The following is a 17,598-nucleotide window of genomic DNA, read 5'->3' on the forward strand; positions in this document are numbered from 1 at the left end:
GGTATTTTAGAACCTGTATTTGCAACCATCTTCAGCATCTTAAGCTGACATACAAGTAGTCTACAATTTTCCCCCCTTTTCTAAAGTTCAGACTTTAAAAGCCACAAGTACGCCAGCATAATAATAGGTCATCTAGCACTCCACGGATGTGATGAGCACAGCTTTGCCTTTCAGAAACAGTTCACAGGAGGCCAGGTCCCTTTTTTATTTTAAATTTTTATTACAATCCACCCACACCTCCAAGTATTAACACTGAACCCTCCTGATTTTTTTTTTTCCTTCCATAAAAAAAGAAAGTTAAGTGTTGCAGACCAAGCTGAAGAGATTTAAAGTTACATTGAGGCCTAAAGAGCAGAGTAAAGGAGGTGAAAATCTAAAATGAAGAAAAAGTTACAGTTGTTTGGTTCAAACATATGATTAAATAAAAAAACAAGTTAATAAAAATTTAATTTCTTCTAATCTATTTTGAACAGTTTTCACAATTGGGAAATCTAGTCAATAAAAAACATGTAATGTAAAAGCTCTGCTTTTGGAATAAAAATCCACTTTAGAAAAACAAATCAGAATGTACTAGATGTTGCAATCATTGTAACTATATTTCTTGAGGAAAATCATCCAGCCTTTGGCCTTTTTTTCCTTTCATTGTTCCCAAGGCATGCCACTAATGTGGCTTATAGATGCATCATTGCACATAGTACCCCTACACTTAAAATTCACTTTGATTTCAGAGATATTCCCCATACTTAAAATAGAGAAATACCACCAGAACTGGTAACATCTCTAGTACATCAGAAATTTTAAGTGTGCCCAACTGTAGGCACCAACCTGGTAAAATGCTCCTACATTAAGCATCACAATGGGAAATTATACCCATCAGCTGGATTCAAAGGTGCTTTTATTTTGATATTCAAACTAACGAAAAAGGACCACAGCCGTTGATGTTGTATACTCCACTGAAGAAAGCTTTTAAACAGCATAGTATGTCTGAAATACACAGTACTTCCAAACAAACTATGAATGCCTTTAAAGATCTGTGTCATAAGTGGGGCAAGAAAACCACGTTTTAAATTTCTGTTCAGATTTTATTTGAAATCTAATTCAAATTGTCAAAGCTACAAAAAGGGGAAAACATTTGTGTTATTTTTGCTATGTCACAACATTCTAAAACAAAAATATCACTACCGCCAGCAGATCAGATACACACATTTCTGATGAAATCTCTAAACACAAAAATGTTTCATTTGGGGAAATAGTCACAATGAAGATATTTTGTACAATATAAAACAATGACAGGTCTACAGATGCAGTTACTCATGAGTATACACATGCATTCACAAAAAATTCAGGAATGCTTTTTTGTTTGATTTTTTTGTTTTTTAAACAGACTGTTCAGGCACAAAAACAAAACCGCATTTCCAGTAAGTGACACCATCATAAAAAATATGAACATTTTGTCAGTGTTTGCTTTTCTTTGACTTCTTGTGAGATCTGTGTGGAGAACGGGACTGCGACCTGGATTTTTTCCCTGACTTTTTAGGGGACCTGGATCGTGACCTTCTTGATCTTTTGGGTGTCCTTGAGCCAGATGGTGATCTGAAAAATAAAGTTTGATTACATACTGATAGATAATTCCTTTGCTTTTTTTCTGCAGCTATATGGCCCTTTCCTCTGATCTACTTTAGAATAAAATACAGGGGAACTCCATTTAGCCGATCTAATTGGGACCGGGACCAGATCGGATAATCAAAAATTTGGATAATGAGGAAAATGGGCAATCACCATTTCAAGATATGGAGCTGCTTTTAAATTAGCTGACCCCTCCCAGAGAAGCATTAAAACATGCCCTCCCCCTTCTTATCTACTTAACAGAATATACAAACCCCTAGTTGTTGCAAACAATGTTTTGTTCATTTATTAACAAGAAAACCAACATGAGTTTTTAACAAGTTGTACAGGTATTGATCATTTTTACACTCTTTACTCTTTAACCCTGAACATTATAGAGACTGTCTACAACAGTGTTTCTCAACCTTTTAGTTGCAATTGCCCAGGGCCCCACACTACACTGGGCCCAGCTAACACCAACTTATTCCAACATTGCTCATTTCTATTCCATGTGATTATGTTAACTCGTGTTGTTAATATCTGGAAAATATCTAGCACTCTAACCAAACATATTCATGGGTTGTGACTGAATCCAGGAATCTACAGACAAATGGATAATGAATAAACCTACGGCACCATCTGGTCCACTCTTAATGCACATGATTAATCTCATCTAATCTAAATTGATTTCATGCCTCATCAGGCTATATGACCACTGCATGAACTCTGTAGAAAGATATTATCCCAAAACAACTTTCTGGTTTAATATAATTTCTAACTTTGTCTACGAGGAGGTGCTTACTTTTGCTTGAAGAAGAAACATCACAAATATAATGCACAACAACAATTTTTCTCTTCTCTGCTGAGTCACTAATAGTAGAAGCTGAAACTTCAGTAACATGACTGCAACAAAATGCATGAGTATAGCAATCTAGACTTCCAGAGCAATCCTGAGTTTTGGAATGCAAACAGAATAATACAAACCACACAAAATATTAATGAGAAATATATCTGATCTCATGCATAGCATAAAGCCAGAGACCAGTATTTTGGTGATAGGAGCAGTAGGATACTGTTATGCCATATCTAGAGTCAGGAATTTAGGAAGTAATTCTCCATCATTGGAAGCCCCAGTGTAGACAAGACAAGACAACAGTGGTTTTCTTCTCTACACTGCTAAAATGTCTTCCATAAACCACCAAAAACTTGAGTCTACACCAGGGCTCTCACCAGTGAGAATCTTCGCTTAAGTTGCATTTCCCAAACATGACATGAAAGATAATGAATAATCGTTAATACTGTGGTGGGGTGTGCAACTCTGTTGTCAATCCCAGAACTGGGGCATTATTATTGTAGTATGGCATTAGGCAAAGGAAGGACCTTGAAGCATGTGGTTTATTGGTACTGCTGCCTTGCATAATTTAGGGTAGATTTCCAGAAGAGATGCCTAGCTTACCGTTTGGCTTTTTTACTGACATCTCTAGGAGAATCTTTGTGAGATGACCTGGAACGTGAGCTCTCTTTGTGGGATCTTTCAGATCGCTCTGAGCGCTCCGATTTTGGTGACGGGGATTTTGCTCGTCTACTGCCACTGCTGCGAGATGGACTGGGTGATGTACTGTGTCGTCTTTTCCTTTATAAAAGAACCGAAAAAACAATAATTTACACACACACACCCCACCCCTACAAAGGAATCACCTCCTTTTGTATAGATTCTTTGTCAATTTAATATGCAGTTTCATTCAGTCATTCCTTAAAAATAGCATAGTGCTAACTTTTTTTAAAATCACAGCTTCCAAATAGTTCAATACTTGGTCAGACTTTTTATCTGGTTCACAAACTACAACCTATGACTGATCCGTTTATGGATTAGTGACAAAGCTGCAATTAAATACAATATTGCTACAAGTTCTTGAAAAAGCAACACAAGTTACAAATAATGTAGCTATGCTTACTGAGGCAGTGCCAAGACTCCAGCTAAACACACACATTAGTAGAGGGCCAGCACACAGACTAAAAGCGACTGTACAATTTAAACTGTTTATACTTTCGTAGTGAGGTGAAGAATATTTAGACGTGAGCAATTTACTTTTTCCTAAGTAATTTAGTTTTAGGTCCAGCTTTCAGACCAAAAAGTTATTTCACAGTTAATTTATTCCTAAAATAACAGCTAAACACAGTTAATTGTTTTCATAGAAGTCCTATTTTTACCCACTTTTCCAGGTGCATTGACTGAAACAAAAGGTTCAGAAAGTTACTTGAGGAGTGGTTTGGGCAGATTAGAATACAAGATCTGTTAAACTCAGAATCCTGTGTTTTACTGTCCTACAATTAGATTAAATTTTAAATAGCTGAATTCCTTTATTACGGCAAGAACCACAAATACAATTTAATTTAAAGTCTAATATTGTCTACAAAGCTATTAAACAAATGGTTTCCATGTGCTCTGGGACGGAATAAAACCTGCACCTCTCTTTTCTTGTTGGTGTACATTCTTCTTTTTCCTTCTTGTCTTTGGATCTGGATTCAGATTTTTCCTTGTCTTTCTTGTCTCTCTCTCGTTCTCTTTCCAGCTCCTTTTCTTTTTCCTGAGTTATTAAAAACAACTGAGAATTTCAGATTAGGTAAGATTTGTTCTATGATACGGAGAAAGGGTATCCAGTATATCCACTACTGGGTTACAAGTTTGGAGGGACATGATCAACATCTGAATCTGAAGAAAATAATGGTTATACCAACCCACAAATCTTACATTTACTTTTCCTGATAGGTTTCAGAAAATTTAAACATCATCTTAACACCTACATTTTCTAAATTTCCATTTTCAGGAATAAGAGGTACCTCTATCTACTTAAATATATACATTCTGGTCCCTGTCTTGAGAATGAAACTATAGACTACCTTACGACTGTTTATCCAATGTTATAGAAATCAAAGTACTGTACCAGTCCCCACTCCTCCCTGTAACAGTATATGTTGTCACATGCATCAACAATAAAATTAGAAAGGAGACCATACAGGTTGATGGCTGAACATGTTTAGTTTAATTTTGCCAGCTGGATCTCATCTCCCCCACCCCCGCCCCGGATTACAGGAGACAGGACTATACAGTTAGTGAGTTTGAGCATAGGTACTGAAACAAGATAAAATATGGGCTTCAACATAATGTCTACATTTTTGTTATTTCAAAGCTCCCTCTGCAGTTAGGAAAATTCTGCTATACACTATAGCATGAAAGGAGGATAAAGCACTCCAGATGCTGAGATAACACTAAGTGCTGCATGGCAGCACCATAATTATAGATGCTAATAAAGCAGCCCAGGAATTCAAATGGACTGACTTTTGAGATTATTTGGATTATAATACAAATGCTTAGATCTCTCAGAAAGATTATGTTCTACATTACAGTAAATCCCAGGACAACTATATTATTTCTAATGTCACATCTTTTAAATATGAAATAGTTACAGTTAAAGCATTAACTTTGGATTGCTAGTCCACTACACCTGCTGTAGTACAATGACACACTACCATGCTGCTGAAGTCAATGGATTGTTAATGGGCTACTTGGCACATTTGGTAGTACAGCAGACTAGTTTCAACTAGACAGACCTGGAACATTTGGCAACAATGAAGCTATTAAAAAGCTAAACATTGCTATTTTCTCAAACTGACTGCCATACTATGAGGCAACTTTACCCTTGAAATGCTCATTTACTGTAAATTAAATAGGCAGAAAAGGGCAACCATCTCAAAGCTTAATGCACTAACTGCAAATCAGCCATTTATGCACCACGCTTTGGCAGAACTGCTAGGTTTATTTTGTAGCAAACCCAAAGAAAAGAATTATTCACCAAATAGAAAAAAACTGCACTCTCTTGATGCCAGTATTGTAAATAAATTATAAATGTTAAATATGGCAATTATAACGGACGTTATATTTTTTTACATTTTATTTACGTATTTATAATTTAATGAAAATTAAAAAAAGAACAAAGCCAGCTAATGACATAGAAATCTATGCTTACAAACTGCTAGAATGAACACCAATCAAGATCAAGCCATTGCAGAACACACAGCATCTGACATGGTTATCTTGATTGTGATTTTATTTTTTTAAATGACTCCATTTTACTATATACATCACCCTTGCTACTCAAGATAACCACCACTTCTCTCTCCAATTATAGCTAAGACAGAGTAAAAAGACTCTTTAAATGTCAACTACATTTAAAACAGAAGTTTGTGTCTGAAACCAGTAAGCACTAACAGGTGCTGTCATTCTCCAGGTGTGTACATTTCCTCCATAGATCACCATTCTGGACTTTGACAGGTCTCTTTCCTAAAGGTGACCTGCAAATCTATTTTTAAGTGACAGGTTTCAGAGTAGCAGCCGTGTTCGTCTGTATTCGCAAAAAGAAAAGGAGTACTTGTGGCACCTTAGAGACTAACAAATTTATTTGAGCATAAGCTTTTGTGAGCTACAGCTCACTTCATCGGATGAGCTCTACAGCTGAAGAGTTTAGCAGCTCTTCCTTGCGCATACTCTGACATACCAAGGGCCGAGAGGACTTGCTCGTTTATTTTGGGCCACTTTCCTCTAGCGCCGAGGGGGAAGCCAAAGTACTTGACCTTAGTGGCTCCCGTTAGTTTTCTGACTTCATCTGTCAGAGATACATAGTGTCGGACTTTCTCAGCCGCCACATCAGAGAAAGTTTGGTCTTTGTATTCAAAGCGAACAGTGACATCAACAACCAGGGCTGTTCCATCTTTGACAAAAACAAGGTCCGGTTTTCATAGTTCTTTATTGGCAGTGTGCAGATGTGGTTCTTGATAAATTGTCCACTTAAGTTTACGGGCTTCTCGTGTGAGTATTCCACATAACTTGTTGTGCCTGTGGATACATGCACCTTGAACTGCCGGACATTGTCCCAGAACATGAGAAAGCGATTCATATGAGGCATTACAATGTGTGCACTGTATGCTGCGATTGTTTTTGCCACGCCCTAGGTATTCCCTGGTGGGATACACGTTCGCTCTCAGTTTTAAGGCAGTAAGGAATTGACGCTCGGAGAACCCACGATGATGTTTCAGCCAGTCATTGCTGATCGGGTCATTTCCAAAACGAGTGACTCCACTGCCTTGGCATGGTAGATTTTCCCAGTAGGAGAATTCAGTATCTCTCCAGTTGCAAGGGATTGGATAGACAACCTTGGGAGCCGGCTTCTCCCGTTCGTTCGGTAACTCGAGGACGTGGCAGTCTGTGATCGATGATCACTGGATCTGTTATTGCAGGCATTGCCTCCTGATGTCCACCCGCGACCAACCACAATTTTTGGTATTCGTCCTCTATGCCATTAGCCAATGCAATGTACTGAATTGTCCAGTCTTTAGAGTGTGCAACTCTGTGTAACCGCCTCGCCTGTACAGAAGGGATAAGGCTGGCGAGCTTTGTTACTCCCAGTCCTCCATCCCTGGATCTGGCATATATAAAACTGTTACAGGTATCGGACGGTAAGTGCAGCCACTCTTTGACTGAATGCATCCGATGAAGTGAGCTGTAGCTCAAAAAACCTTATGCTCAAATAAATTTGTCTCTAAGGTGCCACAAGTACTCCTTTTCTTTTTAAGTGAGTTACCCTTACATTTGTGTGCTGAATGCCCCAAAGGAAAAGAGTCAGAGAAGTACTCAACACAAATTACTACATTTATGTTTAGCTTCCAATAAATTGTATGGGTAGTTCCAAGCTTTGCGGTGACATGCCAGAAGCAATAATTCTGTAATACCATGAGTGATGCTAGCAGACTAGGTACCAGTTCATGCCAAGGCCCCACTGAACACTGACAAATGCATAGCTGAAAACCAGTCTGGTTCACCTGTGTGTTAGTACTTTTAAAAAAGGTATTAGATTTATAAGAATGTGTTTGGTCTTTATGGAATGCTTGTAGGATGCCACATGTGTTAATCTTCCTTATAATATCTGTGCCCTATGTTTTATGCATTGTAAACCTGTGTAATTGTGTAAGTCAACAAACAGGAAAGGGGTATTAATTAATGTAGAAATGCTAACAGAAGGTGTTAGGTCCTGCCCACCAAGAAGGCCCACTGAAACCAAATGAGCCATGGTGCTTCCCCCACCACACACACACCCACACCCACCCAAAGAAGAGGAGACATGCAGGTGGACTCATCCCATCAGCTTGAACTCTGAGGGAAGAGAATAAAACCCCCTGGAAAAAGAAACAGTAACTCTATGCTGCTTGAAATCTGAGGTGAGAAGATTTGCAAGCATAAGCAAGAGTTCCCCGGGGCTTGGCCTGGGTTAGCCCTAAAGGACATACAGAGTATGTCTACACAGCAACTAGACACCCGAGCTAGCCCATGCCAGCTGGCTCTGGCTTGCAGGGCTTGGGCTGCAGGGCTATTTCATTGCTGTGCAGATTTCTGGGCTAGGGCTAAAGCCCAAGCTCTGGGACCCTCCCACCTCACAGGGTCTTAGAGCCCAGAAGTATGCAATCAAACAGCCCCGCAGCCCGAGCCTACTGGCACACGCCAGCTGCAGGTGTCTACTTGCTGTGTAGACATGCCAACAGAGCTTGCACACTACAGCAGCTTCTATTACTTTTTGCAACCTAAGACTTGTGTGTGTGTTTACCTGCATTAAATTTGTAAATAACTCTCATTACTTTTCTTAGTTTATAAACTGACTAAAGATTTATGAATAGGATTGTCTCTGGTGAAAGATCTAGGGTGCAGCTGACCTGGGGTAAGCCACTGGTCCTTTGGAACTAGGAGTAAACCGAATATTATTGTGATTTTTGGTGTAAGCTTGCCTGAGTGGCAAGACAGACTGAGTACCCAAGGGGACCATCTGCGACTCCATGTTAAGGCTGTTATAGCACTTCAATCAAGTATCAAGTATGAACTCCTGATGAACTCTAAGTATAGGACTTGCACCCAATTTGGGGTCTGTGCGCTGCTTCCTCACAGTCTGCCCTGAAGTTGGTATTTACGCTCGTGAGCCACCCCAGACAGCCTGACAACCACCATTACTAGAACTCAAACTGTGAAGTCAGACCAGAGAAACTCAGGTTAAAAGTGTTTTTCATTTACATGCCATGGTTTTGAGAAGTTCAATTTTTATATTGTTTTGGATATATTTTAAAAATTCTGTAAGATACCACTTTCTTCTGAGCTGGCTCTGGAGGCCACAGAGGACTAATGGTAGTTGTAATGTTGCAGAATGATTCATTCTGGGGTTTAAGCACCAAGCTGGAGCTAGCTAGAACAAACTGAGGTGTACGGAAACTAGAAGAGTTTTGAGTAATGTGTGTCCTGAAAGCCATTCTCTCTCTCGCTATTTGAAAGCATTTCACAAAATGAAGTTTTTATCAATTTACCAACAGAACAGTCAAAAATCTTTAAGTGTAAACTGAAGATTTGTTTCCACTCAAGCCAGTCTACCTTGTTTTATATACTCAATAAGGTCCATAAGTGACTCTCAAACTTCTTGACTCATTCGCTACAAGCTATTTTCGGCAGCACTTTTTCTACGCATTGTTTTTTCCCCCAAAATAAATTTACTGTTAAAGCTTTAACTGTTGCGTGTTTTCTTCTCAACACATTCTGATGGCAAGGAACCAAATCATGATGAACTGAGAAATATGAGATATATATTTTGGCAAGTAAAAAGGTATCCATTCTGGAGAAAGCACTTGGATTGAAACACTTAATTTAACAATACAGTGGAATGTCAACTAAATGCATTTGTTAATACATTGCTTTAGTGCAACACTACATCTGAAATCTAGAATCAGTATTGAATATATAAAGAACATTTCTTACCCTTTGAAGAAGTTTGTCTCTATAGTGTTCAACCTGTTCCTGAAAACTCTGGCCTGGTTTCTTGGGTCTTTTTCCAGACTCCAACTCATCTTGAAATTTCATCACCTTAAGCTGCAAAATTAATAACCACCATTTCAAATACATTTTTATTGGACTTAGTTATCCAACAGACAATTAGACAGACAATTTGGCTGAAAATGAAACTTGGTTGAAATGAATTATTTGGGTATTTTGTTCTCTCAATATTAAATGTACAAGTGTTACATATGAAAGGACATCAACATCAAAGTGGTGAAATTGTGTATTTGACCTTAGTCTCATGCAACCGTTTACACACTTAAGAACCAAATGAAGACTGAGATTTGTTTACAGTTATTCTACTCAATTAGTGTCCATCATTTGATTCTGCTACAGCCTAAAATCTCTCTTGGAACACTGCCTATATATTTCTTGCAAATGAAAGTTTACTCTGGGTGTCTTACCATACCATTTCAATCTCTCATTTGCAGGTTTTCTTAGAAATTGTCTTTTTTCATTTAACCCCAAATTCTACCTGACCGAAATGAAGTGTTTGTGATACACAAGCCAAAATTATCTTTTTCTTCTGGGATTTTTTGGTAAACTAATTCACTTTCAAGAGGGATTATTTTAATGATGTAAATATTCTTTCATACACTGCCCATTACAGTAGCGACATTCAGCTCAGTAGCACTGCTATAAGTAATGTTGTCCTTACTGTGATGGTACCTCCACCACGAGTCACAGTAGTAGCCAGGGAGTCTTTGGGATTTTTCCTGTGAGGAACTTCATTTTTGTCTCTGCACATTAAACTTTCCATCAGACTGATTCAAACCATAAAACTTTACTCCAACTTCTCACCTTTTTCTAAAGCCTTAATTTAACACTATTCAGTTTCTGCATATAAGCAGCACTGAATCATTAAGCCCTCTTCCAACTGACTATGCTCTATGCTTCCTGCTTTTATTCACCTGCTTCATTACTGATTTGTGCACTATTTACATTATGTCTTCCAGTACCTATAAACATTTGTTGCTGTCTCTACAGTCCACTTAGATACTAAAAGTCACCCACTTATTCTTCCTCAAAAAGCCACCTTTTTCAAAAAATATATTTATTAAAGCAAAGAAATGTTAACATGAGTTAAGTATCAGGGGCTAGCCATGTTAGTCTGTATCCACAAAAACAACAAGGAGTCTGGTGGCACCTTAAAGACTAGCAGATTTATTTGGGCATAAGCGTTCGTGGGTTAAAGATGCCTCTGAAGAAGTGGCATTTTACCCATGAAAGCTTATGCCCAAATTAATCTGTCAGTCTTTAAGGTGCCAGCATGAGTTAAGAGTCAGAAAATGGAAAGGTTTCAGAGTAACAGCCGTGTTAGTCTGTAGCAGCCGTGTTGTGCATCCAATGAAGTGAGCTGTAGCTCACGAAAGCTTATGCTCAAATAAATTGGTTAGTCTCTAAGGTGCCACAAGTACTCCTTTTCTTTTTGAGAAAATGGAAAGTTAAGTGTTCCTAGAGCAAAATAACTCAGCCATATTGCATATGGAGGAAATACCTTGTAAACACTTCTCTGCAGATATTCTGGCAGGATTCTTACTCCTGTTTTATGTTCCCTAGTATCAGACAGGCAGAATGCCAAATTTAAGGTTTTGGGTTACCGGTTGTACTGGTCTTGGGACAAAAGCCACTATGTATTCTAAGGGCTACTCATGGAATGCTACTGAGTGGAAATCAAAGGCTCCCCAAAGAAAGTAAGCCAATCACAAAAATAAAAAAAGATTGAAAAAACAGTACCTTAAAGAAAGGTAGAGCAATAAATCCTTTTTTTTTTTTCTTTTTTTTTTAAAGGTACCCCAATACACTCTGAGAAAAGGTAGGTGGAGGAAAGAGTCCTATCAGACAGACATCCTCACAAAAGCAGGCTTATAAGGTATACATTTCCCGCTTCTCTAAGGATTTTTCCCCTTTTCTCCCCCAGAACAAAAATCCAATCATGATTGCAAGTACAGCAGAACCTCAGAGTTACGAACACCTCAGGAGTGGAAGTTGTTCACAACTCTGAAGTGTTTGTAATGCTCAACAGACCCTTATGGTTATTCTTTCAAAAGTTTACAACTGAACATTGATTGAATACAGCTTTGAAACTTTACTATGCAGAACAAAAATGCTGCTTTGCCTTTTTTTTTTTTAGTAGTTTATGTTTTACACGGTACTATATTTGTTTTTTGTCTCTGCAAACAACTCTAGTGTTCAAAACTCTGAGATTCTACTGTAGCTTGAGGAACATCCCAAAACTATAAGCATCATCAAGAACTAGGCCAGCACCAGCAACATAAAGTATTTTGTTTAAAATAGAGAAGATATAAGGTGCCTCTTAAAGCACCAGACTTAACAATTCAACAGCCTGTGGATTCATTCAGAGAGAAAAACTTAAATATGGCCAACTAAACAAGGGATGTCTTGAAAGAAACAATGGTCCATAGTAGTGGCCAAAAGGCAGAGTCCAGAAAAGCGACTTCACAACTGCTTAGAAACATCATCGTTTTGAGGGGATTTTTAGTGAAGACTATTTTCATGTCAGGCTACAAAGTTCATTTCTGAGAGTGAGAGGGGGGAAAAGTATGGTAATATGCCTTAATATACTTCTGCTCAGGAGCAAATTTCAACTGTTTTCTGTCAGTGGTGACCTGAAGCAGAAAGTTCAAAATCTAAGTTTTACTACACAATTCTTGAAATGCTTTGAAAACTAAAAATGAAGATTTTTTGAGGACCTCAGAAGTCTGAAATTCAGATGGCAATATACCGAACACCAAGAACAAACAGTGAGACATCATTTAAAAAAAATTTCAAATGCATTTGCTAGCTGAAATTGCACCATTGCTAAAGATATGATGTTAACATTAGTAGTACGTGAAATAGTAAACCAACGTGCAGTTTATTCAACATTCACAAGGGTGTTTGGTACATTACAAATACCCATACTGAACAGAGTTTAACAACAAACCAGTAATACAACAAATATTACTGCAAATTACAAGCTAGTTTACAAATGAACTTTCATTATACTAGCATAATGTGTGTGTGGGTGAGGGGTTGTTGTTGGGTTATTTTGCAAGATTATTGCCACCAAGAGCAGAATCAGAAATAAATTCTATTTAAATTTTCAAATTATTCAGATTTCAATCAATCAGAACTGCTTCTTACCAGGTAAATTTTCAAACTCTTGGAGGGCACAATGCTCAATTATGGCCTGTTAATTTTAATAATCTGAGCTGTTAAACAGTGTATATCAAAGCACATTCGGAAAAACTAAGAATTGGCATGCTCAAAATATTATTTCTTCATGTCTTTTAAAGGTACTGTGAGAGTATATTTATATACTAGTTTTATATAACAATAGTGCTTTGGTAGTGATTGTTGGGTAGGCGGTTGCAATGCCACATACAATACATTAACCAAAACATAAATAATGTTTTGTCTCCACAAGATGCTGAATCTACAATACATGGCTTAACAGCCTTGTAGTGTCATTTTTATTTATTGTCTGAGTGCACTAGAGATCTCAGTTTTTCAAGTATCACAGCCCAATTCACAGGGCTTTAAACTGAATAAAAGTTGGAGAGAATGGTGCAGTTTTAAGTCTTGCATTTTTGTATTGCACCTGCAACAAAAAGCCCCCCATTGCTGATTGAGCCCATGCTGAGTAAGGATCTTTAGTTCCACTCCCACTTAGCTCTTCAGCCAATCAGCCACTTACAGGTGTGTGCGAGGAGAGGGGCTGGAGAGAATCTGTGTTCCCCAAGTTCAGCAGATATTCTTGCAACTCCGCTTGGAGGAGGAACAGAGAAGGAGCAAGTACTACATGCCAAACTAAGATCATCAGTTCAATTCCCCACCTGCCTAGGTGGTCTCTGCCTCCCTTGCTTTGTGGCCCTGGTACTTGGAGCAGTAACTTCTAGCACTTGTTCTATCTGCGGTAATACACAGAAAGAAAAACTGGAAAGAGAAGAAACTTTGAAGCAGGAAAGTTAGAGACAGAGCCACAAAGGGACCTGACAGTCCCTGAATAGCCCAAGAGTCACGCCTACTTGCCAGAAGAGGGGAAAGGAGGATCAAGGAGCAAACTGAGGCAGATGGTGGAGTGGAAGTAAAGCAAAACAACAGAACTGAAGAATAGGGCGTACTTCACATGTGACCCTTCATGCCCACATTTTTCATTCTTTAATGCATTTTTGTGGGTGGATATTCCTAAGTACATATAACTCTTCTATAAAATAGAATGAACTTAGGAGAATCCATACTGCAGGACTAGAGTTATTTAATTCAAAATATAAAACAACTATATTTCTGGTATAAATCAATTTATTTTATTTTTATTTTTTTTAAACACACTGACCTCAATCTCTCTGAGTTTGGCACGCTTTTCTTCACTCATTTCAGAGTACTTGACTGATGACTTGGATTCAGGCATTTCTTCTTTGATGGGATTGGAGTACATATGCTGCTCTTCTGATTTAGAACTCTGAGTATCCTCCTCATCTTCGCTTTCTTCTTCTTGACTTTAAAGGGCAAAAGTACAGAATCCATTAGTATACAGATATCTGCTTGATGCAATAATTTGCTTGAACATTACAAATCTTACTTATTGAAACGTCTGTGCTTCTTACAGTCTTAGGTCTGTACTTCTGCAGATTTCTAGGTAAGTTAATCTTACTAACCGATACACCTAAACTTGCAATTTAATGGTGTACTGTGTCAGACATTGACCAGGTGCATGGAGGTAGCTACCCTAATACTTTCTCTCTCTCTTTTTTTTAATATATGAAACATACATTTAAGCCTCAGTTATTTTACACTGTACACTAAATGCATCCCAACAAAGCGCTTCAAAAACTATACGAACTCAGTCACTTAGTTCATAATTATTCTGATAATTATGAAGCTAAAAATGGTGACCCAACACTATTTACAGGATCGATCTAAGTGATGCAATTTTTGCTTCTTCAAATGTAGTTAGTTCCAAAACAAAATAAAAGTATTCTGTTTTTACATTTCTTCTCTCAGCCCTGAGAACACACATCAGAAGTATCTAACTGTATAATGGTATTCCCAAACTCGCCACTAGAGTGCTGCAGCTCAACACATAATGCAGTCTAAGATGCTGTAATTATTATTATTGATGCTCTCAAACTACTTAAAAAACAAAAGACCAGAGACTTCTCAAAAACTATAACACTGCATGAGGTCTCGTAGTATCAAGAAAATCATATATCTGGGAAAGCTACCACCTGCTCTTCTGATTCAAAGTAGAAAGTGAACCTTTAGATGGGTTCACGTAACTATGCAAGTCTCACATGTCAAACTTCAGGTAGTATTGGACACATACTATTTGACACTAATGGGTTACTGAATACAACTTCTTTTGAAAGAGTTCAACTGACATTATTACAGAGAATAACTGATCAAATCAGAATGCAGCAATGACTAACAAAGGTATGCAGTGCTAAAAATCTTGCTCATATCTACATTTTCATATTTTCCCTCTTTTCAAATTTTAATTTGGATTTTAACTAGGGCTGTCAATTAATTGCAGTTAGTTCACATGATTAACTCAAAAAACTTAATCGCAATTAATTGCAGTTTTAATTGCACTGTTAAATAATAGAATACCAATTGAAATTTATTAAATATTTTGGATGTTTTTCTACATTTTCATATATATTGTATTGTGTGTTGTAATTGAAATCAAAGTGTATATTATTTTTTATTACAAATATTTACACTGTAAAAATGATAAACAAAATAAATAGTATTTTTCAATTCACCTCATACAAATACTGTAGTGCACTCTCTCTGTCATGAAAGTGCAATTTACAAATGTAGATTTTTTTTTGTTACATAACTGCACTCAAAAACAAAACAATCTAAAAGTTCAGCGCCTACAAGTCCACTCGGTCCTACTTCTTGTTCAGCCAATCGCTAAGACAAACAAGTTTGTTTACATTTACAGGAGATAATGCTGCCCTCTTCTTATCTACAATGTCACCAGAAAGTGAGAACACGTATTTGCACGGCACATTTGTAGCCAGCACTGCAAGGTATTTATGTGCCAGATATGCTAAATATTCGTATGCCCCCTCATGCTTCGACCATCATTCCAGAGGACATGCTTCTATGCTGATGACACTTGTCAAAAAAATAATGTGTTAATTAAATTTGTGACTGAACTCCTTGGGGGAGAATTTTATGTCCCCTGTTTTACCTGCATTCTGCCATATATTTCATGTTATAGCAGTCTCGGATGATGATCCAGCACATGTTCCTCATTTTAAGAACACTTTCACTGCAAATTTCACAAAATGCAAAGGTACCAATGTGACATTTCTAAAGATAGCTACAGGTTTAAGAATCTGAAGTGCCTTCAAAAATCTGAGAGGGATGAAGTGTGGAGCATGCTTTCAGAAGTCTTAAAAGAGCAACAGTCCAATGCAGAAACTACAGAACCCGAACCACCAAAAAAGAAAATCAACCTTCTGCTGGTGGCATCTGACTCAGATAATGAAAATGAACACGCGTCGGTCTGCACTGCTTCTGAAGGGACATATGAATCTTTATCACATCTGACACACAAATATTTTGCAACACTGGCTACAACTGTGCAATGAGAACACCTGTTCTCACTTTCAGGTGACACTGTAAACAAGAAGGGTCTAAAGAAGACACGCCATAAGTCCTCAAACTTTTTACCTCGCGCCCGCCACTTACCCCTGTCCAAGCTCCGCGCCCAAACCGGGGCCAGGAGCAGGGCCACGACTTGGGGATGGGGGTGTGAATGCGGACAGGGATAAGGGGGCTGGCAGCCAGGATCCCGGGCGTGGGGCCAGGAGCAGAGCTGGGTGGCGCTCCCACCCCACTCCCGCACCCCCATGGAGGCTGACCTGGGCCCAGCCAAGTCCCCCTTAAAGTTATTCCATACACCCCCCAAGGGGGGATATGCCCCACAGTGTGGGGACCTCTGGCATAGGGTAAGCAGAATAGTTAAAATGATGTCATTTTAAACTGTGTTCTGGGGTCTCTCACAGTTAAAAATGCATATGTACACTATAATTGTAACAAGTTATACGATGTTAAATATTGCTTTCAAAGCAATCTAGAAACAAAACTGTACTGTTTACATAAACAAAAATATTTTAAATATAGCCTTTATTCAATAAAGATGACATTTCCTTGCTACCAAAATCCAAGCTTGGAATGGACCTTTACACTAAAATCAATACGCTGTTAGTTTGCCAGTCACACGTTACTGTTACATGGAATGTTGTAACCTAATGAACTACTGTATATACAAATGCACTGGGGAATTCTTAAATCAGAGGGATAATAATTTATCAAAATTATCTGAATTTCAAAAAATTCCCGAAAAGGGTTTAGAATTTGTAATCTTACACCAAGGTAGTTATTACATCAGCTCGGATGAAAATCCTGGCCCAACTGAAGTCAACAAGAGTTTTGCCATAGACTTCAATAAGGCAGCCCTTAACTTTAAGAAGCCTACATGGGTAAACTAGAAACATTTAGAGCCTTACTTTTGATTTTCTTCCTCTTCTGATTCTTCATGCTGGTCAAACAACTCCCATTTAGAAGTTGTAACAGCTGGAAGAAAAAATAACAAAGTTTTAAAGATAAACAAAAGTTACTTCATCTGAAATTTGACAGTCATATGTAAAAATTAAAAAATGCAAAATGTACAACTCTGTAGCATCCAGTGTTTACTACAAATATCCCCTCTTCATTGAAACGAATTACATCTTTACTCAAAACTGCACTTCATCAGAATAGTTAAATATATTTCTGATTTATTATTTAATGACAACACACAGCAAACCTAGGGTAAAATTTTCAAAAGCACCTGAGTAACTTTCAGAAGCTTAAGTCCCATTTACAAAAATGATATAGGTAATTATAAGTCTAAGTCTCAAAACCAATCAATGGGACTTAGGAGCCCAACTACTTACATTACTTTTGAAAATGCAACTCTGGGTGTTCTTTAAAAATTTTATCCTTAGAATAAAGATTTGGGAATGGGTAATCTGTAGTATATCACTAAATGATTTCCAATATTTATT

General features: G+C 37.8%; 1 protein-coding gene across 12 annotated transcripts in view; it reads right to left on the reverse strand.

Annotated features, from left to right (window-relative positions):
* Window positions 1-1,061: 1,061 nt before the first annotated feature.
* The window catches only part of LOC102937703 (U2 snRNP associated SURP domain containing), a 69,383-nt gene continuing 52,846 nt past the window's right edge, over window positions 1,062-17,598 (reverse strand). For 6 of the 12 annotated variants that reach the window (XM_037909276.2, XM_007055001.4, XM_043522826.1 and 3 more), the window contains 6 exons: window positions 17,059-17,125; window positions 13,869-14,031; window positions 9,452-9,562; window positions 4,075-4,211; window positions 3,062-3,238; window positions 1,062-1,593 (listed from right to left, as the gene is read on the reverse strand). In XM_037909276.2, the coding sequence (XP_037765204.1) occupies window positions 1,455-1,593; window positions 3,062-3,238; window positions 4,075-4,211; window positions 9,452-9,562; window positions 13,869-14,031; window positions 17,059-17,125 (794 nt within the window). In that variant the 3' untranslated portion in view covers window positions 1,062-1,454. Of the gene's footprint in view, window positions 1,594-3,060; window positions 3,239-4,074; window positions 4,212-9,451; window positions 9,563-13,868; window positions 14,032-17,058; window positions 17,126-17,598 lie in introns of those variants that run through there. The other 6 variants (XM_037909277.2, XM_007055002.4, XM_037909278.2 and 3 more) reach the window with 2 other exon arrangements.

This window comes from Chelonia mydas, chromosome 9 (genome assembly GCF_015237465.2).
Source record: "Chelonia mydas isolate rCheMyd1 chromosome 9, rCheMyd1.pri.v2, whole genome shotgun sequence".
NCBI lineage: Eukaryota > Metazoa > Chordata > Testudines > Cheloniidae > Chelonia > Chelonia mydas.